A 26,594-nucleotide genomic window follows, 5' to 3' on the forward strand; every position below is an offset into this window, starting at 1 on the left:
TTCATGGTCTCTGTTTTGCAAAGCAAGATTCATAGTCAATAGCTGTCCCAAGTGCTTTTGTCCATTTGCTATCCATCCTTCCAAACACTCTTCCCAGAATAAATATCGACCATTTGTCTTTTCTATATTTATTTTCCTCAAAACAAGCAAGTTTTATGACTGGACTAGAAGACCACTTGTGAGACTCAGTCATGACATTTTCATGAAAAGGCAAAAAGAGCTTTGCAGCAGAGGTATATGGACTATACCTACCTCTAGATGTCCCACAGCCTGGCTGAAGGAGTACTTTTTAGGTGGCTTTGAGTTCCAATGGTAAAAAGGCATTTTAAAACTCAGCCATAAAACTGGCCTTTCATGCTTGTGTTTTAAATGTGGAAGTGCTTTTTGAGCAAGGTCCAATAGGTATGATTTGCTGTTCCATATAGAAAAGAGATGCTATTTCTCTAAATACCATGAAACTACTTTCGTTTAAGATTTTTGGAGACCAAAACCACAGCAGGTCACCTATAATCTGCCTTAGATGTGAAAGATTTCTGGTATTCGTAGCACAGAGGTAATAGCAGCTGACAGCATTGTCTGAACAAGTGGACTAACAGTATGAATATAGAAAATTATGGATAATAGGAAAGCAGTTTTGAAATCCAAGAGAGATAATAACCGTTAGTGCTTGTGGCAGATCAGAGGTATAGCTGAACAAATGTTGAGCTGAATTGACTTAAACACAAGCAGACAATAGTGGAGGCAAAATTTTTAGTGGAATTTAGGCATCTAAAGGTGCAGATGGTCACACTGTTGCATTTATATGTGCCTAGCTACAATTGTAAACAGCTGGATGTAGGAAACTTAGAGCTTTTAACAATACTACTAATCACCTACATACCTTTAGAAATCTGGCCTTATCTAATACGTTAAGAGTATTTCACCTACAATCTGTTTCTCTTGCTTTATGCACATATAAATGCCAGCTCTGAAATAAAGCTTTTTCACTGATTGACATGTTAGTTAAAATGTGCTTCCAGGCTCTGTTCAGAGAGAAAAAAAGAATACTGAAAACAGTACAGTTCTGTATGAGACATCTAACCTATTAAAAAAAAATCTGGAAAGGAGAACTTATCCAGCGATGCCACTAAAGGGCCTTTACTCACAAACAGCACCTCTCAAATACATGCACTAAAACAGTTGCACATTAGCAGCATTATATAAAAAAACTTGTGAAGGAAAGATTTCTGCCCATGGTGTGGCATGGGTATTTACATAGCACAACTCCTGGGAAGTATGACAGGACTGCTTTCAGCTGCAGTCCTATATATAGAGAAGAAAATGTATGTAAAAGCTTCGTTAACCCTCTCAGCCATTTAATTTTCTAAGCACAGCATAGAAGGTACTGTGCTCACTGAGGGATTTCATTGTCCATACATCCTTCCAGTCCACCTTTTTCTTCTTCCCTAAGATTTTCTCAAAATGCCAAAACCTGCTTGCCATGGTAACATGACCCATCTTTGCCCATTTAATAAGAAGGCATGGTTCTGTATATAGCTTTTATTTTCTTTTAAAAATGCTTTTATTCAGTGACTGTATCATTGTTAAATACTTTCCATGCAACAGATGGAAATACAAAATGACAACTTGAAATGTAAAGCTCGAACTGACTCACACACAATTAAGGAGGTATTTAAAGAGAAGTAGCTTGACAGTATTTGGAAATGAAAGTCATTTTAGCAGGAGTATTCCAGTCTGATACTTGTTTTGGGCCAAAACCCCCATATATGCCTTTGAATATGGCTCTGTAGAAATATTTTTCACCCTTAAATAAAAATTAGCCTCAAGATTAGTTTATATAAAAATCTCATCTGAAAGGGAAGGCCATTTCCTGCCTTATTAACTTTTTGTTTTATTTTTCTATTTCTCACTGTAGGTTCCAGAGGAACATTTGATTAATTTGTGCTGTCTACAAGTCAGGCTTTTAACCTCTGAGAAAGCTCTAAACACTTTAAAAGTTACAGCCTTAAAATGGGTTGTCAAAGTGAACTTAAACTAAATAGAGGTCAACAATTTAAGGTTATTTTAGCTTTTCCAGGGAAAACGGATGCTCATTGGAAGGACAGGTTTTTGTAGGCTGGTTACACTTATTCAGTTAACCACCTTGCATTTTGAATATAGAGCACCCCTCACTGTTTGAATGCACTACTCTTTCTGTAAAAGAATGCAACAGTGTAAGCAACCTATTGTAGGAAAAATATAGGCTACTGCAAGCATAACAGATTTATAGATTTTAGCAGGAAGAGCTACTGCCAGAGCTTCCCAGGGCTCCTCAGCATCGCTTTGGAGAAGAAGATGCTGAGAGCCATGTGAATCTGTTGGATCCATTCTAGACAGTCTATGTGCTCTTTAAACACAGACTGTTTCCCCAAGTTTTGTTTTTAACAATGATGGCACACAGAAATATATTCTTGTTCTGCTGCAGATAGGATGTGAATGTTGTAACCTGATGTTGGGTCCTACCCCAACGGGAATACAGGCTTTGTTCTGGTTCCTCACTGAAGGGAATGTCAGTTATGGTATTGTTTTCTATTTCCTTGTTAACACATTGCACAGAAAACAAATCAAAACAAAACCAACACAAACCAAGATAAGGTTGGTTTGGATTGGTTTGTTTTTTTGTAAAAAAAAAAAGAGTAAGTTTTACAAATTCACATTCTGACCAAAAAAAAAATCAGCGGTGTAAATTAGAAAGAACCATTGTTCCTCACTGTCAACCAGTGTTAGAACCCCCATTTGAATGAAAACAAAAAGTCTTACTTTCCAAGGGCAAAGCATTCCAGTTTAACAGATGAGCCCTTCACTGCGTATGTTGTTTCTGGAAAACGTACTTCAATCTTTGGTTCATACTCCCCCATCACACCTGTTGAACATCAAAAACAGCTAGCACTCCAGTTGAGCCTCAGTACAACAGAATTTCAGTGTAAAAGAAAGAATGGTGTTAATGATGTCAGAGCCTCATGTTCCACCTGTGGTAATCAACACATGATGTTTATAGAACAGACTTAGCCTGCCGGGTGAAATTCAAACCTATGCTGAAAGCTTTTGTGAAATTTGTAAGATCCATGCATTGGAGAGCTGAAGAGCATGACTTTACACAAGTCATAGATGCACAAGTATGGTATACTTCTGCATTAAGATTTCAGAGATAATTGACATTCATACCTCTTGTCAAGAGGTGTTAACAAGCCATGCCTTAACATTGGCCACTTCTCAGGATGCTGGATAGATTCTGGGTGTAAGAGAGAATTATGGAATTATGTGTCCGAAATACTTGTGAAACACTTAAAACCTCTTTAAAACATCCAAACATGAGCTCCAGACTTGAGAAAGACTGATGTAATTAGATGAAATTATCACATTTGAAAATCTAGCTGAACATCTGATAAATCACAGATAATCCAGTATCAGTTTAGGGCATTTAATTTTGCAGCAGGTTTGGAATTGCTTTAGCAAACTCAGCTTTTAGATAAATTTCTTAAATGTGTATGCATCTTCTAGAGTAACTCATTACAATAGTAATGACAAATATGAATCAGACATTTTCCTGCACATAGTGTCTTTGCCCAGAGCCCCCACTGGCTAATATTACAAATGCAATCTGCATCGTTGCCTTAGAAGCTGCCTGTTTAGGACCAAATTCAGATGCCACCAAAGTAAATGGGAGAAGAAGAAAAGAGACCAACAGAGCAAGTCTGAGAAAAGTAACAAAGCAGAGTGATAAAAAGGAAGAAAATAGTCAGAAAATACCTTAAGCATTTACAATCACAGTTTGTACCAAATTATTAACTTTTGAGCTGTGGAATTATAACATTGTTTTGCATTATCTGATCATATTATAAAGCAGCACACTCTCCTGGTAGAAGTACTATTCCATAATGGACATCTGAGTTTTATTTATTCTATAAACCTAACATTATACAGACTTTTGTCAGTGATTGTTGCCACTGCTTTGCAAACAGTACAAGGATATTGCAATTTAGGTGAGCAAACTTCCAAAACAAACTTTGTGTAAAGATTTCCTAGTATGTACTTCTCACTGTGAACATTTAATTAGAAGTGTTGCCAGAAAGATATTTGTATATGTGCAGGTGATTTCTCACCTCAGTGACTCATTTTGAAACAGCTTTCTAGATTTGATATTTGAGCTACACCTAGACTATAAATTTAGGAAGCTTTGCTGGATTTTAACCTCAACACAGGCATGTCTAAGATGAAAAACATTAACACACCATTTGGCATCCTCTTGCTATTTTTCAATGGTATTGACCTTTGAAGGTTGCTTCCAACCTAAATTATTCTATGATTCTATGACTGTTTTCTTTACATACGTTTATCTCATTGTCCTTGTCCTGACAGTTCAGATCTCATTTCAATACAGCAGAAACTGTGGGATCATGTCCCAGTGCACAACTATTTACTAGGAGCCTTTTACCTCCATGAGGATGTACAGCAGTATCAGTTTCCAGTAATTGGAGATGGACTGGTTAGTGTTGTGCTGCATGTTTTTAGCCAAGTGTGTTCAGATAACTCACCATCGCTGCGGAGAGTGAGAGGAGTAGGTGGCCCCTGCACGCTTTGCTCTGCTTTCGAGTTCGTTACAAGGCAGGTGTAATTGCCCACGTCTGATGGCTCCACTTTGGCAATGTACAGATTTCCCGTTTCTTGTGAAACAAAGCGGCGACTATCTTCCTGAACGTATAAGGTGTTATCATTGAAGATCCATGTATAGGACAAGCCTAGAAAAACACCAGATATATATCATGCATCCTTTCCAGTATAATCTGCTTCCCATTAGTGCTTAAATGCAATATTGCCAGTTGAAAGAATGAGTCAGTTAGAGGGCAAACCACTGGAGATGCACAAATTAGCCAAGGCAAGGTAAGCATTGCTTTAGTTTTAAACTCATTTCAAGCCACTTCAGAAGGTCACAAAAGTTTTGTCCCCAGCTACTTCTCATTTTCCTGCCTAGTCTGTTTTTAAGTAGGAATGGCAGTGCTGCAATGCTGTGAGAAAACTGTTTTAGTAAATAATTCCCATTTATAACACTTTCCCTCTGAACATCTAGAGAGAGAGTTGCTGGTCACTGTTACAGCTCCTTTCTTCACTCTGAATATGGAAAAATGAAACTGGTAACGCAGCTTTATCATGAGATTCTTATGAAGGGGGGAGCTCAGCCACATGCAAATATATTGGAGATATGTTAATATTTGATCCTATTGCACATTTGACTCTTTATCTTCCATACTTACACCTGCTCTGTCCTTCTCATAATATTCTGATTTCCTAACATTTTTCTACCATATTTTTCCATGCAGTGTTTCACAAAGCATACCTTAATAATGTATGTCTATAGTCTATGCAACTTTAATTTATTTGACTAGCCCACCCTGGAAGGGGAGATCTCCAAGTGAGCTTACTACCCAAGAACCCTACTTTTCAGAAGATTTTTTTGCCAAGCCTTGTTCTGCTGCCATCAGTACAGCAGTGAGCAGGTTCAGTGCTGCAGCACAGGTATACCTGAGCTGTCCTGCAAGCCCCACGCTGAGGCTGCTCTGCATCCCTGCAGGCATCCAACAGCAGGAACAGGGCTGAAATTCTGTCTCTAATAAGGCACAGTAAATCAGAAGTTTCAAAATCTACCAGTTTAGCTTTTCTTAATTAAATGTATAATTCATAAGCTAACTGTGTTCTGCCAACAGCTTCATTTTTACACATTTTCCCCATCAACAATCCCATTTGAAAAAGATTATTTACGTTTCTTTCCCCCCCCTCAGTTACAACATGGATACAGTATGGTAATAAGTCCGCAAACTCCAGTAGTTTTGTGGAGTTTTATGTTATCATCTTCTAACATTTTAGGACTCTCATTAGAAATGATGCAACTCCAGGGAGCAATCAATGACACTTTCTATACTCGGCTAAATCCTGCAATAGTCTCTGCTTTACTACAGCTTAATGCTAAGCTTTTTTGCTGCTTTTTTTTTTCCTGATGTACAGTAAACCTAGAAGATGCAACAATTCCTAAAATAGTGTAATACATCATGTGTGTATACATAAATGTGCATACATGCAAGATAAAACCACCATATTTTCACATTTCCACAACCATATACTTTTAGGTACCTGGTTAAAGCATCTATTTACAGAAAATGTGGAGATGGGTAGATTTTTCCACAGGGAGGATCAGTCTTTAGCTAGATACAAGTGATGCAGCCATGACTTGACATGTCTTCCAGCGATATACTACTTACAGACTACATTCCTGTCTCAAGTACAAAGTTTGATGACTTTTTAGTGTGGTTGGACAAACAGACTGAAACAACTGGTGTAGGGAAAAACTCTGGTTTGAACGCATTCTTTGAAGTTCTCTAATCTGTAAGTTAGGGACTGTAAAAAAAATGAAGATGATTTGCAGCGCAAATACTTTAATCTGTGTTCAACTAAACAGTATGTTGCAAACGTGGGATTTCTATGAAAGAAATACCTCGGAACTGCAGTCTCCTCAGATTTCACAAGAACACCTGAGGGCTGGCGCCCTGATGTCACTTGCTTTCCTTCTCACCTAGACCTACACAAAGTTACATGTGGGCTTATATGCAACAAAATTGCTCTGAGAGGTTGAGCCACTGATAGCTGGATGCACAGATTTCCATGAAACGTTAGTGTATCTAATGGTAAACTGGAGGTAATTTAAAAAGCAAGAAAAAATAAGAAAAATGAGTTTGCAGGTTCCCTTCCCAAAGGTCAGTTCTGGTGCTGTCAATTACAGGGCTGAAGAAAGCACTGACCCAGTCTAAAGCACCATCGTAACTGCTAAGACACCAAATGAAGAAACTTCAAACCATCTTATGGCATGAAAACAAAAAACAGTTTCCTGCTGTAGTACCTGGTGATGCAACTAAATTTTCTGTGTAGGATAGAGCGTACAAATCCTAATAAAACTCTATTAAAACCAACTTTATGCTACACAGGCATTCTTCATGAGGTCAATCTGTGAATTAATTAATCAGTAAAAGAGAGCCAGTCCTTGTCTGTCCTGATTTCAGTTCTCAGGGGGTTCCAGCTGACTTTCTCTTCTGAAGTTTCTGTTACTCTCTCCCTGTCTGTATTCCACCATTGCCTTAGGGCCTATTGATGAATTTTCCCATTAACTGGGAACAAGTGTAGGTCCCTCCTTTTCATACTTAAATCCCCTTTCTCTACAGTATGCAGGATATAAACACCACGGCTCTTCTAACTGCAGGTTCATCATCACCAATCCGCAGGCCATACTTGCCTAGAGCCTAATTCAGCTCCACTAAACTCTGCAGAAACCCTAATTTTAATTGACTTCAATGGGAGTTGGAAGGAATCTCAAGAGAAAGGAACTAGAATTTGGAGATGAAACTTTTCTTTCCCCTTCTAAGGCATAATACCAGCAGGCATAATACCCTTACACAAGGACTTCTATTAAAAAGTGACATGACAGCATCAACAGATGTAAAAGGCTAGAAAATCTAAGATTACATTCTAAAAGAAGCTACTATAACTTAAACACTTGCATTTTGGGTCACTTTGAATAAATCAGATGTGGAGCAGACTCAATGAATGAACAAAAGAAAGTACTAAAAGGTCCGTGCCATCAGTTTTTGAGTTACATTGATTTACATGAGTAAATCAGCAGCTAAGGAAGAGTCTGGTGAAAGTACTGCTGAACAGAAGGTAGTAGAGGCTTAGAAGGGAAATCATAAAGCAACAGTAACCTGCTAACGAAGTCTAGCTAAAATTAACTTGAAAATTGCTGTTACCAGCTATTTTATGGAAGAACAAATAAAGGTACAATTATTTGTTTAGGGGTTTTTTTTGTTGTTTTCTAGTTGAACAACAGGATTTCTGAAATGGATAGCAATTGGGATCACACTTCAAGACAAGCTTTAAAAATACTGATCACCTTTGCTAATTCATTATTTTAATTCTATCTAGCTGACATAATAAATAACACAGTACCGCTCATTTTCACATGTACAGCAGATTGATCTCAGCCTAAATTAACATATTTGAGCACTGAAGACTGGAAAATTATATTTGCTCTCAAAAGAAGATACCTTGAAGAGCACAGAACTGCCTCTACTTCAGAAGGGATACATATCAGTGGAGGGATAATTACAGCAATGTATTCTTAATTATGCATATGTCAGAGAATAAGCTATTTTATTAGTGCTGCAATCCTATGGTGTGTTTTTTTTCACTTTTCTTAATCCAAGGCAGACGGATATGTGGTGTAAATCTTCCTTCTCCCCACAGAGGTCCCCAAAAGGAGGTTAACTCCACCTCACCTTCCAGACAAGCACTGATAGGCAAGCCCAGAGCTTGGCCAGGCAGGAGAAGCATTGCCTCCACCTGTCAGCTGTGAGCACTTTCAGAGCACAGCTGGGAAAGAAGAGCAGCTGATAATCACTTCTGATATACTAGTCTAGGGAATATAACATTTCAGCACTTTCCTCAGCCTGAGCAAATTCAAATCAATATTGCTCATTCTGCAGGAGAACAGCTACAGGCTGGTCTCTGGGAAGAGACTCTTCACCCTCCTGCCAGAGCTGGCAGGAAGGGATTAAAGATTCATAGGAGCATTAAGAAATAGGAGCAGAAAAAAAGGGATTCTAAACCCATGACTAAGACACTCTGCTTTATAAAGGGAGATACGCTTCAAACATTCACTTTAAGATTATGTATTTTATCAAGTGACTTTTATATAAAATGCAGAAACAACCTGAGGCAGAAGTCAAAGACCCTTTTACATAAGGCAGCACTGCTCATCTCATCCTCTCCACATACCCTGTATTTCTCATCCACGGCTTTCATGTGCACCTCCTTCCCAACCCTTCTGCTGGCTGAGAAATTAGCATATTCCCCCACTAAGAAAATCTACAGAGCTCCCACATCCTTTAGAGTGTTTTGTTTGTTTTTAGTGTAACCCTAGTGTAGTAGTGTCAGTATAGAGAAAAGCCTACAGATTCAGCATCCCAGCTTCAAACCCTAGCAGCTCTTATGCAAAAGTAAACGTAAATGCATCAGTGATCATGCTGCTCCTAACAAGATTAGCAACTTCCTTAAAGCTCTGCAGGGAGCCACCTTGAAGGAAACAGGCCTTATACCAGGCTTCACTTTCAAGAAAATAAATTAATACCAGTCCACCCCACAGTCTTGTATCAAGTAACACTACTTAGGCAGCAACTTCTTAACCATAGTCAGGTCAAGCTCATATATAGCTACAGCAAAGGAAGCCTCTTCAAACTTCCTTCCTCCTCCCTACATACTCCTCTCTATTTCTTGCTCACTATTTTTTTTAATAATAAAATAATAATATATGTATATTACATAAGGAAAAAAAAAAAGCAGCTGACCTGAAGAACTTAAGTTAGAGAAAAGAGACTTTCCCAGAAAAAAAGAAATACAGCTTATCTGCCCACCCCTGCACTCCAGAGCCTCACTAACAAGCAGAAGAAAACCACATGCTGAACTCTATAAGGTGAGTTAATGAGCCCCATAAATAAAAACAGCTGAGGCTGGAGAGCTGCCAGTGCATAAATAGGGAAGGAGGGACTAGATGAGGAAATGGAGTGTCTGGGATGGGTCAGGTAGTTTATGGCAGCTTTATTCTTTCTTTTAAAATCTGTGGTATTTTGTTAAATAAATCTAGCAAGTTTTTAATACTTTGCTTTATCCAAAATGGACACTGTACCTTTCAAAGGTGAGCTTTTTGTTCTTCTGGGAGTTAGTTTAAGGTCTAAAGATGTTAATATCGTTGAAGAAACCCTTCTAAACTTTTTCCTTGTTTTTGACTGTTTAGCTGCTTAATACATTTTCTAACTTCTGTTGAGTAAAATAACATGTTTTTGAAATAATTTATCAGTGTAATCTCAGTTAAGAAGCAAATATACAGAAAGCAGTAAGCTAGCTGTTTTGTTAGCTGTATCAGAAAACTAAGTTTGCCTAAACTTTAAAGGTTTTAAATCCTTTGAATGTGGAAGTGTATTTACAGCATATGACAAGCAGCTGAGTGGTCTAATGATATCTGCAGAGCTCACTTCCTTATAAACGTAGCAGAAAGTTTAATTTCAGACTGTGGTAGAGGGTTAGATAAGCTTGGCAGTGTGTTGCTCTCTGTTGTGGGTGGTAGAAAGATGAATGAAACATTTATCTAGATACCATATGTAATAGAAATATTTATTGAATTTTCATTTTATATACCTATTCCTGCTTCTCTAATGTTATATAGGAAGAAACTTCAATTAATGGAGAATTTAGCTAGTCCATTCTATTCCAAAATAATTATATTAACTAGAGCTGTTTCAAATACCTGCTGTACAGATGTTTTCTGTCTTCAAGTCAGAGGGAAACAAGGCCAGTAACCATGAGAACCATGTTCTTTCCTCTTCCCTCAATGTGGTGTACAGGTCAGGCCAGGTCTGGACTTTGCAGGGGGAAGAAGCAGCTGGCATATAGGAGGGAACACCTGAAGGGCTGTGTCCATCTGCTCTGGCTCCCTTGGGTATCTGTTCAAGGATACTGAAAGCTCTTTTCCACTAGCGTAATTGATGTCTTCTACCCAAAGAGTTAACCTCAGTTTCTCTGTAAGTGTTCATACTAGTAAAAGGCCTGAATTGTTAACAGGTTGTATCTACAAAGTTTGGTAGGAGGTTCTAAGAGTAATTTTGTTTCCTAGTGTATATGACACCTTATACAGCTTGCAATGTCTTACTTGTGTTAATACTATAAGAAAGGCAATTCTTTGCCACTAGTATGGTACATCTTCCAAATTCTTAAATATCTAATAAATTTCTGTCACATTTAGAGTACAGAACACTTTTAATGGAAGCTGTACACAAGGCTAGTAATCCTTTCTCCTGTAGATATGGAGTCAGAGGCAAGGGTTTTGATTTAAAAAATGTAAATATACAATCCTTTTTAATAAAAACAGCTTCCTAAGCGTCCTGAGATAGTATACAACTTACCATAGTTGATACAGTGTAATTTATTCCCATGGTATATGATTTTGGATCACAAATACAGTGTTTATGGATTACAAAAGAACTCGGTTCCTCTTCTCTAGACACTTGTTATTTCAGATAATGTATTTTTCAGGCCTATTGGTCAACAGCTCACATCTCTAGCTACAGAACACTGTGGGTAAAGGCTTTATTCATGGATACCATTTTGTCAGTTAAATTAATCTGCAGTGAACTCACTTGTTAACTATTTATTTGTTCTGAATGCTTTCTTCTAGTCATTCCTCCTGCTGCAGGGTAAAATTATGATTTGATGAATAGGAAAATATATAGCTTATGGACTCAAGGATGGATGTGTTGTCCTTCTATATGTCCCATTGATACACTTCAGGAACTCTTTCAAGCCTTTTTTGCCCTTAAGGACCAGGTTTCACTTCATCTCTTTGTTTATATACTTCTTTCATATGGCTGTAAACACTAGGAGAACTGACATTTCCTCTATGTTCAAGACTTGTGGGCTTGAAGTTGATTGATGAGTTTCTCTACATCTCTGAAATACTGCATCCTCTTTACAGATCACTGTTCACCTTCTCAAGGGAATTTGTCATATAGCACTGCTTCTTTAAGAAAAATTGAGGAAGCATTGCTGAGAGCAGGATGCTGGCACTAGCACAAGGATAACTGTGCATGTGTGGTCACTCCTGCCGAAAGCAGGACACGAGTCGCCTAAAATCTGCTGATTTTTTTTCAGCCTAGAACAAGTCAATTTAGTAGTTATGCTATTGATATTTCCCCTTTTAATACACATTTGTTTCTCCAGGATAAAATATCTGATTATCTTCAGGTAGCTACGTTAGGAAACCATAGTTCTGAACTCCAGACTTCAAAATATCTGAAGCAGTTTTGATTTGGGTTCTAACACCCCTGGAGGAGACTTGAGAATGTATGTGGCTCAAAACTTGCAACAGTCGATGTTGTTTTGGGGGGAAAAAAGTCTTAAGAGATTGCTCAAGAGCTTCTCACTTCCAGTAGGTACAAAAAGTTTCAAGAAAAAAATGACAACAGCAGTGAACATGCATGTTCAAGCCTTTGCATTGCTCTGTAAATGCTGGTGTTGGAGTGGGTAATACACCTATAAAAAGGAGGAAAAGGAAAATTGTGTTCTGTGTTTAGGGGGTGTATCAGATTAAAAATCTGAAACACAGTGCTAACTGTGTTACTAGTTAGCTGCTTGTCACTTGGGCTTTACCTCATCTGGAAGGAAAACCTCAAAAACAGCCTTATGGTTAGGATGCAGCAGTAGTAGGCAATGGCAAAAGATGCAAAACATCCTCAAATCAATTCCCCAGAAACATCCTTTTCATTCCTTACCTGAAGCACTGAAAATTATCAGGCAACCTGATTTAATCAGACCTCCTTTGATCAGGGAGTTTACCTCTCCAGAAGTCCCTTCTAATCTAAATATTTTTGATGATTTTTGTGATTTCCAGGTATTCAAGAATAGAAGGCAAATTTTCATGACGTTTAATAAGTAAAATGAAGGATTCAAATAGCAGCATTGAAGTAGCAAGAACTAAAAGGCAAAAAAGTCACTGCCCTCAAACCTGAAGGGGTTTTAATGCAGGAAGAATTGCTGTTGGTTGCAGCTATCCCATATGGGGGAAGAAGCTGAGATAACCAGTGATGACAGGAGATAATCTTTTAGATCTTAATGTTTTGTTTGCTTGTGTCGTACCCAATAACTGATGGACATGTTTTGGCCCCTCAGAGAATAATAAGGGCCCCTTAAGAAGTACAAACTTCCATGTCCTTTAAATAAAAGAAATCAAACTTCCCTGTAAACCTATATGCTTCATGCACAAATAAATTCTAGTGCTAATCAGGCAAGGAACTGCATAGGTGACACTTAAAATCAGTGACTTCTGAGCTAGAGCAGTTGATGTTCAGGCTGCACACAATATAGAGCTGTTCATCATACCTCCGTAATGCGGTGGAGGACCGCAGAGTAGAACCACTCCTTGTCCTTCTCTGACTGACACTGTGCTTCTGGTTTTCATTTCAAATTTTTCAAGATCTTGGGAGAGAAGGAGAAAACACGACCCAGTTATTAGGTCAGATTTATTCCTAACTGTACCCCAAGCCATGCAATGATTGTGTAACTCAGAAACATATTTACATGTTTTAATGTAATATAATCTTAGTATATGGATTGCCACACTGTATGGAAAATTAGCTCATCCAATATAGTATGTAGCCCTTTGAAAATCATGAAATAACCAATTGTGAAGAAGTTATACCCTAACCCTGTAAGTTTATATTTACAATTCCTAACTGCAAAGCTAGTGTATTATTCTATGACTTTTTCTAGCTTTTATTTTTTTTTTTTTTAACTTATTTGATTCTCAACCTACATGGCTAGGGAAAAAAAAGTTGTTTCCTTTTTTAACAGAAGTAAAAAGCAGGTATGCTCCTCTGTATATGAAAGTGATAATTAATCAAGACTCCCACAGAGTGTTTTAAAATTATTATTAAAGCACATTGTATTTTAATGAGTCTGTTCTGTCCTGAAGCTGGCTGCAGTAAGTGGATATATTTTAATTGACTTGAACAAACTTTAGCACTGCTTGTGAGGGGGAGAGGGAGGATGGAAGCAGGGAATTGTGATGGTTTAAGGAAACCTTCTCTGTAACCATGTCCATGCTTGTCTCTCATATGTGATTTTTAAGGCTATTAAGTTGTGGGGTTTTTTTGGGTTTTTTGTTTGGTGGTGGTTGTTGGTTTGATTTTTTTGGTTTTGGGGGTTTTTTTACTAAATCTAATACCACACTATATCTCCTCTGCTTTCTGACAGATTTACTTTTAAAAAAATGATTATTTACTCTTTGATCCAGTTCTCATTCTCATGAGAAGACTTACTAATTTTGTCAGTGTACTCTGGAAAAATATTGTATAAAATACATTCAAAATGGTTTAATATAATAAATAACATCAGCTTCCCCTTAAAAATCTTTATACTGTAGCGTTGCGAAATGCTTGCCTTAAGCTTATTTACTTTGTTACAGACACTTGTTTCAAACAATTGTTCCATTTTTCATCAGCTGAATCTGATCCAGACTTCAGTAGGGAGAAACAGTTCTTTTTGGTCAAAGCAATAATGATTACTACCTGTATAGGCTCAGCTATTTATGTCAATATATCAATTTTCGCCCCCATAGTTGAACTTTACACAGCTAATTTTTCTTTTCCTCCTCTTCATGTCCTGTATATTGTCTCCTACGAAGACATTGTCTACTCTGAGGTGACTGAATTGAATTAGGCAGCTGTAGCACCTCCTCACGCTGTCATAGCTACAGTGGATAGTATCTGTCAATACACTGAGAAAGTGTTTTAAACTCTGATGTTCTTTTAATTGCCTGCTGGCTAGATCTGTCTTGCAGTCTGCAGAGTCTGTGGGGACAAAAGACAAAGGCCTGATCAAAAAAAAATTACTTTTTTCCGTCCTGTAATACTAATTGGAAATTAAATCAGTGCATGGTTGTAATATGACCGATCAGATTTTGGGTTCATACTTATAAGGTACTTATTGGTCCAGTCTCTAAATGTGCGGATTTATTTACTTGTTCTCAAAATTCAGTCTGAGAAAATTAATCAACTTTCTTTTTGTTTTCTTTCCTGTGGATTAAGTATTTTCTGAGAAAGAAAAGGTCAGCACAAAATATTGTGTGGAAAACTGGCCCCTAGGCCAGATGTGAAGACATCACCTGGGGATTTGGTTGGGTTGCCTGCCCTGGGGCTTTGTGTTCTGGGAGGAGTGAGCTTTTTATGGGGGGATATCCTATTTATTATGTCAAATAGAAAAAAATATTGAAAAGGTGCAAAACATTCAGATCTCTTAGGATTCAGGCACTTGGTACAAAAATGGTCATATTTCCCTTTCCTTGAGCTGCTAAGACAAAGTCAAGCGTGCAGTTTCTACATAAAAACTGAGTTTAAAAAAAAAAACTCTTGGGCAGTATGGAAAATATATGTAGTATAACTAATGGTTTCCAATGCTTTCTGCTAAGGTAAATCAGACCTACTTTTTTTATTGAGAACAAAATTTCACTTATTAGACACCCAAGAAAGGAGGAGTGCAGTGCAGCAGTAGAAAAATGGTTTCATGGCAATTCAGGATTAACTATATAATACTTTACTCTGAGATTGGAATAGATTTTGAAAAATAATAAGTTGTGGCTAGCAATTTTAATTTAATTGCATATGTCATGGTATCATTTTTACTGTATGGAGGCACATAAATGGCCATTTAATCTCTTCCTCTGGCCCATGACAGGCAGAGGTATCTGATGTTCTTAACAGATACTTATTTAATCTGTTGTTAGAGACCTCTAGGGTTAGATATTTTTTTTAGATGGTCCATTCCAGTGCTTGACTCTGAAGCCTTCATCATGCTGCATTTTTAGACTCCAACCCCCCAAAAATTTAGTAGCCTAAACAGGAATAATCTTTTTTCTGAAGTTGATTTTGATAAATAATTGTAGAAAATAAATTTAGGCAGTGTCTCTCTCTGTAATAAAGAATCGTTGCATATTGAAAAAAACAAACAAACAAAAAAAAAAAAAACAAAAAAAAAAAAACAAAACAAAACAAAAAAAAACCAAACAAAACTCTGAAAGAACAAAACAAAGAAAAATGAGTAAAAATAACTCATTGGGGAGTCAGTCTTCTGTCATCATCTTTATTGGACCTTTTCTCCAGGCAGGCAGCATCTCCTATGAAATATTATGACACCTCATTCAGATGAGATTCAGTAATGAGTTATAAAATTGTCTATCATTGTTACGTAGCCCAGAGTGATAAAGAAAGAGATAGACTATTAGAAATGATGTTTCTTTTTGCTGGAAGCAATCTCTGTGCCCCAAAGATTTTTGCATCCATTCTTCTCTCAAGGGGGTGGCGGTGGTATTTTCAATGATTAATTGCAATCTAAAATGTGTTAAATATATAAAGGAAAAAACGTGAAGATGAATATAAATGTAGATATTCTACTTTGTTCTGGTTATTCTGAAAATCTGGCTGTTACACTTTGCCCTGAGCAGCCATTTACACAAACAGAACACAACCACTCAGTTTTTCCAGCTACTGTTACCTAGTATAGCTTTATAACAGAACATGACACAATCTAATAAAACATAATGTTGCCTGTCAAAAAGAGTATCAAATAAGATCGCTAAGATCAGGTGTTTGGCACACATTTAGATTGCTAATATGCACTTAGGAATAATATGACTATTTAACAGATGGTATATTTGCTAACTTCGGTGTTTCTGCAGAGTTTTATAAATAAATTATCACCTAGTTCTATATAATTCCTTCCATTCTTTGTCTGTCTTGATCTCACTTTATGAACGTGTTCCCTCACACTGCATTGCTCTCTCAGCTGCAAGCTTTAACAAAAAAAAAAAACCAACAACTTTTTTCTAGCACTGTGCATGTTGGTAGATTAGTATTGGTATAGCACAATTAATCAGTTGGATGTGATAATGAGGCCATGTAGGCTAAGCAACATGCTCAGGTGAACAAGTGATTCTTCACAGTGAAGAGTGGAAATATACGGACTCAGCTGTGTGTGGCAAGAAGTCATTTTCAGTTGGGAACATTTGCAGACCTAAGCAAGAAAGGTATGTGCTCAGAACAAGCAAAACATATGGCATTTTGTGGAGACTAAATTAGAGAATGACAGGGCTTTCTCTGATGTAAGTGGGAATATTTGAGGTGAAAGAGGCTTTTTGCTCTTTACCAGGTATGAAGGGGAAAATGGAGAGAAGGAATGGGCCAGAGCTTTTTTCTAATGCTGTAAGTCAATAGCACCCCACTGGGGTTAAGGAAGTTATGCTGATTTATGGCAGCAAGTGATATGGCCTGCAAAAGTTTTCAGCATAGATATTCAATTACAATAAAAAGGTGGGAAAAAAAAACAGTATTTTGGGGTAAAGATGATTATTGGTATAGCTTTGAGCACAGAGCTGACATTGAGAGATGGCAAGCAAGCCCACAAGCAGTGGGTGAGGTGTTTACTTGAAGTGATGATCTATGGAGATAGACGCATACTTCCTGCTCAAGTACTTGTGTTAATATGCTAATTATTAGGTTTAGCAGCACAGTATTTAAGTGTTTTAAATCCCAGCATTGACATAATTGCTGATATCTTCTAATTTCACCACCACTGTTACCTACACATCTGGTTGTGGGGGTTTTTTTTAATATAAAACTGGCTTAAGTTTTAGTAGTAAGTTTAATTTGCACAACAGAATGTGTGAAGACATGGTCAGATTTCCTTGGATTATGGAACTACTTTAATATGTCTGATAGGAACAAAAACCTAATCTCAAGTAGCAACTAATTCATTTCAACCTCCCAATAATGTTTGAAATTAATTAAACTGCTCAGGGATAGGTGTAGCACTTCCAAACCAGTCCATTTTAAGAACAAGCACAGGGCATCTGTCTTATAGCAACCAAGATAAGTGAGGTATTTTAATATACAAAATTGTTACAGATAATTAAGAAAAGTCCAATTTATCACTTTGTATAATTACTAGTAGTTTATCTGAATTAATGTAATTTCATGCTTTCTTGAACTTTTGATTTTTTTGGTAAATGTTTTGTCATTACATAATCCCAAATATTATAGATATAATTATTTGTTATTGAAATATGCGACAAATGTTAAGGACCTAGTAGTAGGAGCACTTTACAAATTAGCTTTGCTCCTGAGGACAAATCAATAAAATTCTTTGCATTTCCATGTGGCTGTGGCAAATTGTGATATATTGCATCTGTTCCAGTTTCTTCTGTTTCTCTTATTGGCTATGATATATTGCAGCATGATTGGTGCCACTGTATGTGATGTATCACAACAGAAATGCTCTCACTAGGAAATGGCATAAAAATTACAAGGTTAGCAGTTTTTAAAAGAAGCTCATTGTTATCACTTGCTATAAGCGTTTCTAACACTTCTGTTATAAGCTGGCAATGTTACCTTCACTTGCCTGTGACTATAATTAGGTGGCTCACAGGTAAGTGTGGGTGTGACTTCAAAGCCTTTTCCAGAAAAATTAGGTCTGTTATAGCCACACGTAGAAAAACTGGAACTTATTGGACCTTTTAAACAATCTCAAATTCTGGGAAGTCCCATACTTGGCCGGATTTCGGGTTTGCATTTTTTTCACATAGAGGAAGTCCCGAACTTTTGTTGGGCTAAGCCACTTTTAGGTACAGATTGTGTCTGTTGACAAAAGATTGTGATCATCTGTTCAGACCACTCCAGAAGACCTCCTGCGATTCTAGCTGTGTCTCTTGATGCTTCTCAGTGTTTTGGAAATATCTTTCTCCAAGTATCTCCCAAAGAGGGATGGCTAATGTAGTTTTCCACAACTTCCACCGGAAAGCAAACTTTTTTCAGCTTTCAGAACACTACTAAACTTGCTAAACAAACTCTGGCAGTTCCTTTGTCTTTATAACAGTGTCAATACATTAATCTGTTCCCTTTGTGATCTAATCTCAATTTTTAAATATGTTCTAATTGATTTTCTATGAATTCAATTTTGAGATTAAGAGCAGCATTATCTCTAAGGTGTCTGAAAGCTGCTTAGCATTTCCCTTTTCCTGATTTTTTTTTTTTTTTAAATACTTGCATTTTCCACTAAACACCTACTGAATTCTTCTGCTTCTTCCCCATTTAAAGTACCTTCGAGCCTTTGCTTTGTCGGTGTTGTCACAGAACAGGGTCTGTAGAACTCGAAGATGCTTTAGCCAGGATGAGCCTGGGCAACACCTGAGTGTCTCTTTTCACCAGGACAGGTTAAAAATAAACTGTAAATTCTCAGTTTTGCTCTGGTTTTCCACCTGAGATGAACACTGCATCCCACCCTGGTTAAAAGAGAAAGTCACCCTCTCCTTTTTCCCTGATTGAAGGCCAACAGGAGAAGCCCCACTGCCATCTTGCCCCTCAGCCTAGCTCTTCTCTACCCTGATGGAGCAGTCTGCCAAATCGAGAGGGAAAAGCGCAATTGCTGGGTCTTGTCCTTCTCTGAAGTTGCATATTCAAACCAGGACCTTCATCAGGGCTTCTTTATTTAGTTAAATTGCTTTGGAGCTTCTAAGGGGAGAGGAACTGTAATTTACACATTAGGATCCATGTGGGTCCCAGATCTTCAGTTAAAATGGTATGAATAGCCAAGCCAGGCACTAATTTTCAAGGTGGGCAACAATAATTTCTGCCACAGCCTGATTGTCTTTTTCAATTAAAGAGTGAAAATGCCCTTTACAAAGTAATATCAAGCTTCTCTAGAGGAAAAATGGAAGGTCACAATTAAATTAAATGGGGAGAAATCCTTAGCTGACTTTTTTTTGTTCATGCACCAAGAAACTCAGTGCAAAGGAACATATGCTGTGAAGCTGTAGTGCTGGTCTACATCTGGTTTTTGTTGGTTTTATTATTTTTAGTTTTATAGAGTTAGCAGCATAAAACATTAAAGCTCTCTTCTGAACTGAACACAGGACTTGCACTGAGCAGTAAGTGTTGATGCAGCCTTAGGGCTCTTGCTGTAAACCCCATCTGCAGGCCAGAGGCATATCCAAGGATTTAACCCTCTCAAAGGGAGGAGGATGTAAGAAATATATTTTTAATATTTTATGTTCCTGAACAGTTTTCTCACTTGTCATGGCAGAGTTCATTTGTCACCTGTCATCACAGAGTCACTCTGCTGTCTGCATGAGTTTTCTCCAGATTGGAGTGCTCTTAAAAACACATTTCTCTCCCTAGTCTAAGTCTCACAGCCCAGATTTGTCCATGCCAGAAGTATGCTGGTTTGTCTGACTTACACTGGAGAAGGCCCTGTCTCCCTGTGTCAAACTACTTCTTGGCAGGGGTGTTAACTCTTATCCAAAACTGACTTCTTTCTTTTCATTTGCCCATACTTCCAAACAAGCCTGGTTTCCCAGGGTATATGTTGGTTCATGAACTTGTCCCTTCCCTTGGACCTTGACCTTCTTGTTGGCAGTGAGCAGGCATACCCATGGTCCTGTGGGGAGCCCAGTTTACCTCCATGTCCAGGGTCTTGCTGGGTACCTCCTGTTGAAAACCCCACAGTCCCACTTCAGACTTCCTCTTTATAATGCTGCTATCAACAACATAATCTACACTTATATGCACAATAAAACAATGGCAAGGAAAAGAGGGCTCTTATGCACCACTGAAAGTGTGTAACAAAATCAGCATGCTCATCCATATTCCAGCACTTCACAAATTCCTGCACAGCACTTTGGAGATCTTGATCCAGCACAGATCTGCTTCTCACAGAATTACTTTGGGTTATCCCCAGATGCCTCCACTTTATCTCACTCATTCCAGCTGCAAAGCCATCAAAGACTACCTTCCAACAGGGATTTCAATATTTACCTAAGTGATTGATGTAAAGGATTTTTCAATGTGAATCTTCTGAGTAGGATTTCAGGTGTGGTATACATTATTAGTTGTTCTTTCAGTAGCATATTTGGAAACAGATTTACAGTTTTGTGCGTTCTATGTACCAGATGTCGTTTGCCTATTGAGAGAATCTTTGCCTGTGACCTTATTTCTTGACACCGTTGGAAGTACCGATGGCAAGTACTGTTCCTCTGTTTTGAACATAGGCTACAGAATAGAGAAGTTTATCTTGTACTTCAAAACCTTTGTATTAGACAGGATCAACCTGCAAAAAAAGCTAATCAACTTCACTATTTTTATATTTAAAAAGCCAGTCATTTATTCCAATAACTTAATTCAGTATTTTTTCCCTTGAAAGCATCCAACTGTAACTTAATTTTTTTGTCACACCAAAGAATGAAGCAGCTCATGTGGATGTTATGGATGTTTCATTTGATAATTTATTGGAATCTAAGGCATATTGTATGTAATGAAAGCAGAGCAGATAAGAAGAAAATAACCCAGACTGCAAATAAAGGCTGGGTTTATTCTTCAAAAATATTAAATTTTATCAATCAGAATCTAGCAGCTCTGGGACCTATAGATGCTCTGTTACCTACCTTATCTCTATCACATATATTGTATTTCTGATAAAACTTGCAGTGGGCTGATTTAGGATAAACACTTTTATAGAACTACAGAATAGTAAGTAATATATAACTAAAAGATAATCTTCAAATACTCATATGTTCCCTATTATTACTTTATCTTACTAGCTCACTGTATGTAATGCTTCTTACAGTATGTCTGTAGCGTATGTCTCTATTTTGTATACGGAGAATTCCTGTAAAAGAGTGCTAGACTCCTTTTTATAATGGAAGTTTAAGCAAAACAGCTTTAACAAAGTGTCCTGATAAAGCATTGCCTTGAAGGTGGTGTTTAGATAATCTGAGAGAGGTGTTTAAAAACATTTGAGATAAAAATGCAGCTTGGAATTCTGACGCTGCTTGGTCTGCCACGACATTAAATATAAAAGGGGAATGTTGCTACCATCAGCCTCACTTTGTGTGTTTAAAAAGAAAAAGGAAGCCATTTCTGTATTGGACATTAGATGGGCTCTGAGAACACAAAGCAGATTTAGATCTTTAGGGAATGATGGAGAAAGCAAACCCCTTTATTATGTAGACACACCTATATTTTCTGGTTTTAAGATTGCTAGCTGTTCTTTATGTCTTTGGGAAGGTCTGGATATTTCCATAATCTATTCTTATAGTATCTGAGCTTTAAAATAGAAATGCTTTTGTCACCTTGCCTTGTCCTGTCAGCAAGCAGGTGAAACAATTTCAGGCTTCCTGCTTCAGCATTGTTGAATGGTGGTTGATGTCTCATGCTTTTCCTTAAGCCTGTGAGAGCCTGTGTGTGCACAGACTTCTGTAAAGAAATAAATACTGGAAAGCTCTACAAATGTAGAAAGATGAGCTGAACGTAGGTGAAGTCTTGCAGCATTTTTGGTCTTTCAGTGAATAATCTGCATCACTTCTGGTTGGTTCTCTGCAAATATTCTGCTCAAAGTAGCCTTGAAGGAAACGTGGTGCCCCACTACAGAATGGCTAGAGGGGTGTAGACTCCCTTCAGCAATGTATATCAGGTTCTCACCACGCTTTTCCTAATTTTGTGTGAAAACATTGTGAAGAAGAGCAAAAAAGCAAATATGCCTGAGGCTACTGGGTCTGTCCATGGAGAGCATGCATTAAGAAAACACCTTGATGTAGACTTCCACCATGGGGAACTGATGGAGAAAGTGCTGAACATTGGCACAAAGTGTCCATAGCAATCAAAACTGACAAATGAAAGTTCAGTTTCTTTTTATTCCAGGCAGAGTTTTGACAAAATATGGGGTCTGTTTCCAAGCAATAGACTAAATTCTTGGTATATTTATCGTAACTCATTCTGTTCAGAACTTTGCTTTCCACCTACTCATGCATAGGGAGAGGTAGTTACTGCTTTTGTAGTTATAATGAATTCTTTAATTGTGGTTAAAAGTCCAAAAGGCAATTTAGAGCAGTAAGATTTAGTGACATAAGGAGAGATGACAGCAGTATTTCCATCCTCCAGACAGGACTGATCTGCAGGGCGTGTTGCTATTGCAGTTTGCAATTTTTTCTCACCTGCTTATGGGAAGATGCAGATTGTAAGGTGTTGCCAGGATCATCAGGAGGGCCATAAGAGTCTGGAAAGGACACTTGGATATCTGATTCTCCAGATATCTGCAAGCTGAGATATGTTTCTGCATTACATGTAAGGAAGCACTTTTGAAATAAAAAAACAAGGAGGAAAGCTTAATACATTACTTTGCGTTTGTAGGTTAAAAAATATGTGAATAGAGGCAAGTCTATGACTTTACCTGGAGTGTCCCTACAGAGGATGAGGGAATGTAGTAAATGAAGTAAAACTTTGGGGGAGTGTATCTTTGACATGCTTCTGCCACTCGAAAGCTGAATTCTTCTTCCTGTTCACTCTTCAGTTAACACTTGCTCATCTCTGAGTACCTACTGAATGCTAAATTGAGAAGCATATACCTCCTTTTGAAAAAGAAAGAAGTTGCAGTGTTCATTCTTTCAATATAAGCTGCTGGACAGCCTGATCAGTATGTCAGCCCTTGCATGCAGTGATGAATTAACAGCCAGTTTACTTGAGGTGATAGTTACAATATTTAGCACACCTTTTAGTCAAATACAATGTTAGAGAGGAATTTCTGGACACAGAGTACCACAATACAACCAATCCAGAAGTGTATATGCTGTTTAAACTAAAATTCATGCATGTCCAGACTTTGCAAATTCAGACTCTCTGATCTAACTGTATTGATTTTTACCACTTTCTGTTTCAAAGCATATACTACAAGTAAAAAGGGTTACGACATTTTGAGGCATGCTATATTGCTTTGTGATGTTTGTGTAATTTGTGTGCAGTCAAAGGTAAACAACATGATGAAGTAATCAGATGAAAAGTGGGCTTTCATGCTAGCTGAGCATCTCACAATCACTCTAACAGGGCTTTGCAAATGCTTAGTCTGTTGTGATCTAGGAAAGACTAAATGAACTTGGTTGCCTTTAACATATTTCACCTGAAATGGTTAAACGCTGATGATGCGCTATTTTACATTTTAGAATTGAAAAACTCTGTCCAGGAGGAACTATTGCCTCTTTTAATTTATTTCAGCAAAACTGTGTCATCCTCTGTCTATCTGACAAAAAGCATGTGAGACCACTTGGGAGACCGGGATTTTATCCCAGGCACTCCAGCACCATCATTCTCATCCACACTGCTATGAGCACCTTGTCACTGGCCAAGAGGAGGGAGGATATGTATATTTAGAAAAATACTATTGAGAGTAAGCACCAGGCAAAACCCCTCAGCACCCCTTTTGAAAAATGCAGGAACACAGTTGCAGCCCCAGATGCCAAGGAAAAATCCTTCCTCATGGTTAGCCTGCAGCACCAGGGAAAACTTTTAAATGTGGGATCTAACGTCTCCACTGTGTGCCCTCCCATGTGGTTCAGGACATAATGACTAATCCTATTCATGAATTTAATTTGTTGTCATTGTTTCCTAAAATTCATGATTAACAATGGAGGTGTGAGAAAGCTGCAATCATTGTGACTGTCTATCAGCAATGGCAGAACAATTTGACTGGGAATCTCATTTGAGATCCCTAGGCAACTAGATGTTTTCAATTAATACTGATTTTTTCTGGGTTTATACCCTGGATAGTTACAAATTAGGTACACACATGATTCTTTTTCATAGTGGAATACTTCTTTTTTTCTGGTTTGTTTAGTTGCACTCCTGTTTCTTCTATGTATCTATTAATGTCTCTGTTATAGATGTGTAGAAGAACTAAAAGAATTAGTAACAGGCCTGGACAGACTGTTTTACTGCAGCTACTTATGGGGATTTCCCTCAAGATCTGTTGTTTACACACAGTTACTTTTACTTAAAACTGATGGAATAATTAAAACAAATCCCTTGTGTGCCTTGGGATAGAGTTCTGGTTGAAGCCATATTTAAACAGTTCTTTATAAAAGGTTTTTTGTTTGTATTTTTTAAGGCATGAAATGCAATTTAGACAGTCTTCATTAATAAAAATAGATTTCTGCAAAACACCTTATTAATATGCATGTGAGTTCGTCTTGGCACCGCGGAATAGGAGAAACTCCGATTTTACTGATTTAAACACTTCTTTAAACCTGGATGCTTTTTTTCTTCTGTGAGTTTTGAACATGACTGTGATCACGTTGTCTCTGGCTCAGAAGTGAGAGCTGCTGTGTTTGTGCCTGGTCAGACTCTGCTGTGTCCTTGGGAGGTGGCTCTGCTGGTGGTGGGGCTCAGGGCAACTGCTTCATTGGAGGTGCCTGCTCCGATGTGTGTGCAGAAGCAGCAAAAACTGTAACAGTTGGGAAGCTTATGCACAAGCATCTTCATTTTGGTTTGAAAACTAAGTTGTGTGAAGTCTGCAGGAAAACCTTCCATGTCCCCATCTCTTTCTTCAAGTTGACTCTTGCATAGTTCACAAAGATGAGCTCCCCATGGAGTTGACTTTGACCTTCCCTTTCCATGGAGCTAAAGTGTTACTGGTGATGCTGTGTTGGATGTCAAGACTGAACTTAAAGGTGGGGAAAGAACCATGTGTGTGGCAGCTTGTGACTCAGGAGCCAAGCTCTCAAAACTCAAATCTGCATGTCTGCAGCAGGCTATGGCTGCACCAGGTGAGATCTGATGCCAGTGCTGTTTAACCAGGCTGAAGATTCAGATCAACAGCTCCAGCTCTTGCAAACTGCACGTTAGCTTCTCAAAATGTACTGCTTGCTGGGTAGCAGGAGACATACAGGATTTATAGTGAGCTTTCAACTTTATTTATGACAAAACAAACCTTCACCGGGAAGTACAAATAACATAGGACTGCCATCCGATGTATCCTGCTAATGCATTTATGTTCTCTTGCTCTGCTCTCTCGCACTGATGCTGTCTCTCATTTTCAGCCTGTAGCTTTAATAATCTATGTCACTTCTTTCTGTACAATGTTCCTCCTGCAGCTTTCATTTGACAGCTCTGTTTTTAAGAGAGGATAAGCATGAAACTCCAGCTGAATCTGAAGACATATTTCTAATCTCATACCACATTTATTTTGCTACTTGGAAAGCTCACTATCTTGAACAGAGGAAAAAGTATTTTTCACATATGAAGTTGAAATGTACAATAGGTTTCCAGAGGTGTCATTAATTCAAACTCAGAGTAAGTTACATTGTAGTAAAAAGACAAATATGCATAAGCCCAGTTACTTGGATAATAGGCTTGATTCCATTATTTATCAGGGTGATTGCAATAATATGCCAGGCAGTCCAATGCAGGGAAGAATCCCATTTTGTTAGGTATTGAACGAAAGTATCATAATATCAACCTGACTGAATTTTAAGATATAGCCTGAAGTAGTGGTTGAAACAAAGAGGTAAATTGGATGACAACATGAAAATAAGAAATAAGTTAACTGTGAAATAAGTGTTTCAAGGTAATTTGTTCCACTGTTCTTATCAGGTCATTATAGCATTTTCTATGTACTGTGTTTTTATTTATTGTAAGACAAGCTAAAACTCAGTTTTGCAGTGATGCCACTAAATTGAAGCATTTTCCTGTGTGTTTGTATTTGCCAGTATAAATGACAACCTTCAATTTGTCTGTTCTCTCTGTTTTACATGGGAAAGGATGTAAATGTCTGTCACTGCTAATGAAAAAGTAGTGTGCCTCTTGAATATGGGATATATTTACCACTATGTGGTTGCTGCTGAGAGCTGGAGGATTAAAGCAGGATGGTAGGTATGAGTTTGCCGCTGTGGACAAATAGGACCTGATTTTGTGCCATGCTCCCTATGGTAATTTTGGGAAGTGTCTTGGTGGGGGTGTGTAAACCAAGTAAAGGAACTGCTTGATATTTAGCCCATTTTGATTGTGGTATATTGGCATGAGACTTTGAGCTCTATTTAGTGAGTTAAAAGCTTCAGAGGGAATATTTCACCAGCATGGAGGCTTAAAGAACTATGT

General features: G+C 37.8%; 1 protein-coding gene across 8 annotated transcripts in view; it reads right to left on the reverse strand.

Moving 5' to 3' along the window:
• The window catches only part of LOC102087891 (contactin-6), a 152,748-nt gene that overhangs the window by 58,744 nt on the left and 67,410 nt on the right, over window positions 1-26,594 (reverse strand). For 6 of the 8 annotated variants that reach the window (XM_065075331.1, XM_065075327.1, XM_065075326.1 and 3 more), the window contains 3 exons: window positions 13,009-13,104; window positions 4,575-4,778; window positions 2,800-2,902 (listed from right to left, as the gene is read on the reverse strand). In XM_065075331.1, coding sequence (XP_064931403.1) covers window positions 2,800-2,902; window positions 4,575-4,778; window positions 13,009-13,104 — 403 coding nt within the window. The remainder of the gene's footprint in view (window positions 1-2,799; window positions 2,903-4,574; window positions 4,779-13,008; window positions 13,105-26,594) is intronic. The other 2 variants (XM_065075333.1, XM_065075328.1) reach the window with 1 other exon arrangement.

The sequence above is a fragment of the Columba livia genome, chromosome 10 (assembly GCF_036013475.1).
Source record: "Columba livia isolate bColLiv1 breed racing homer chromosome 10, bColLiv1.pat.W.v2, whole genome shotgun sequence".
NCBI lineage: Eukaryota > Metazoa > Chordata > Aves > Columbiformes > Columbidae > Columba > Columba livia.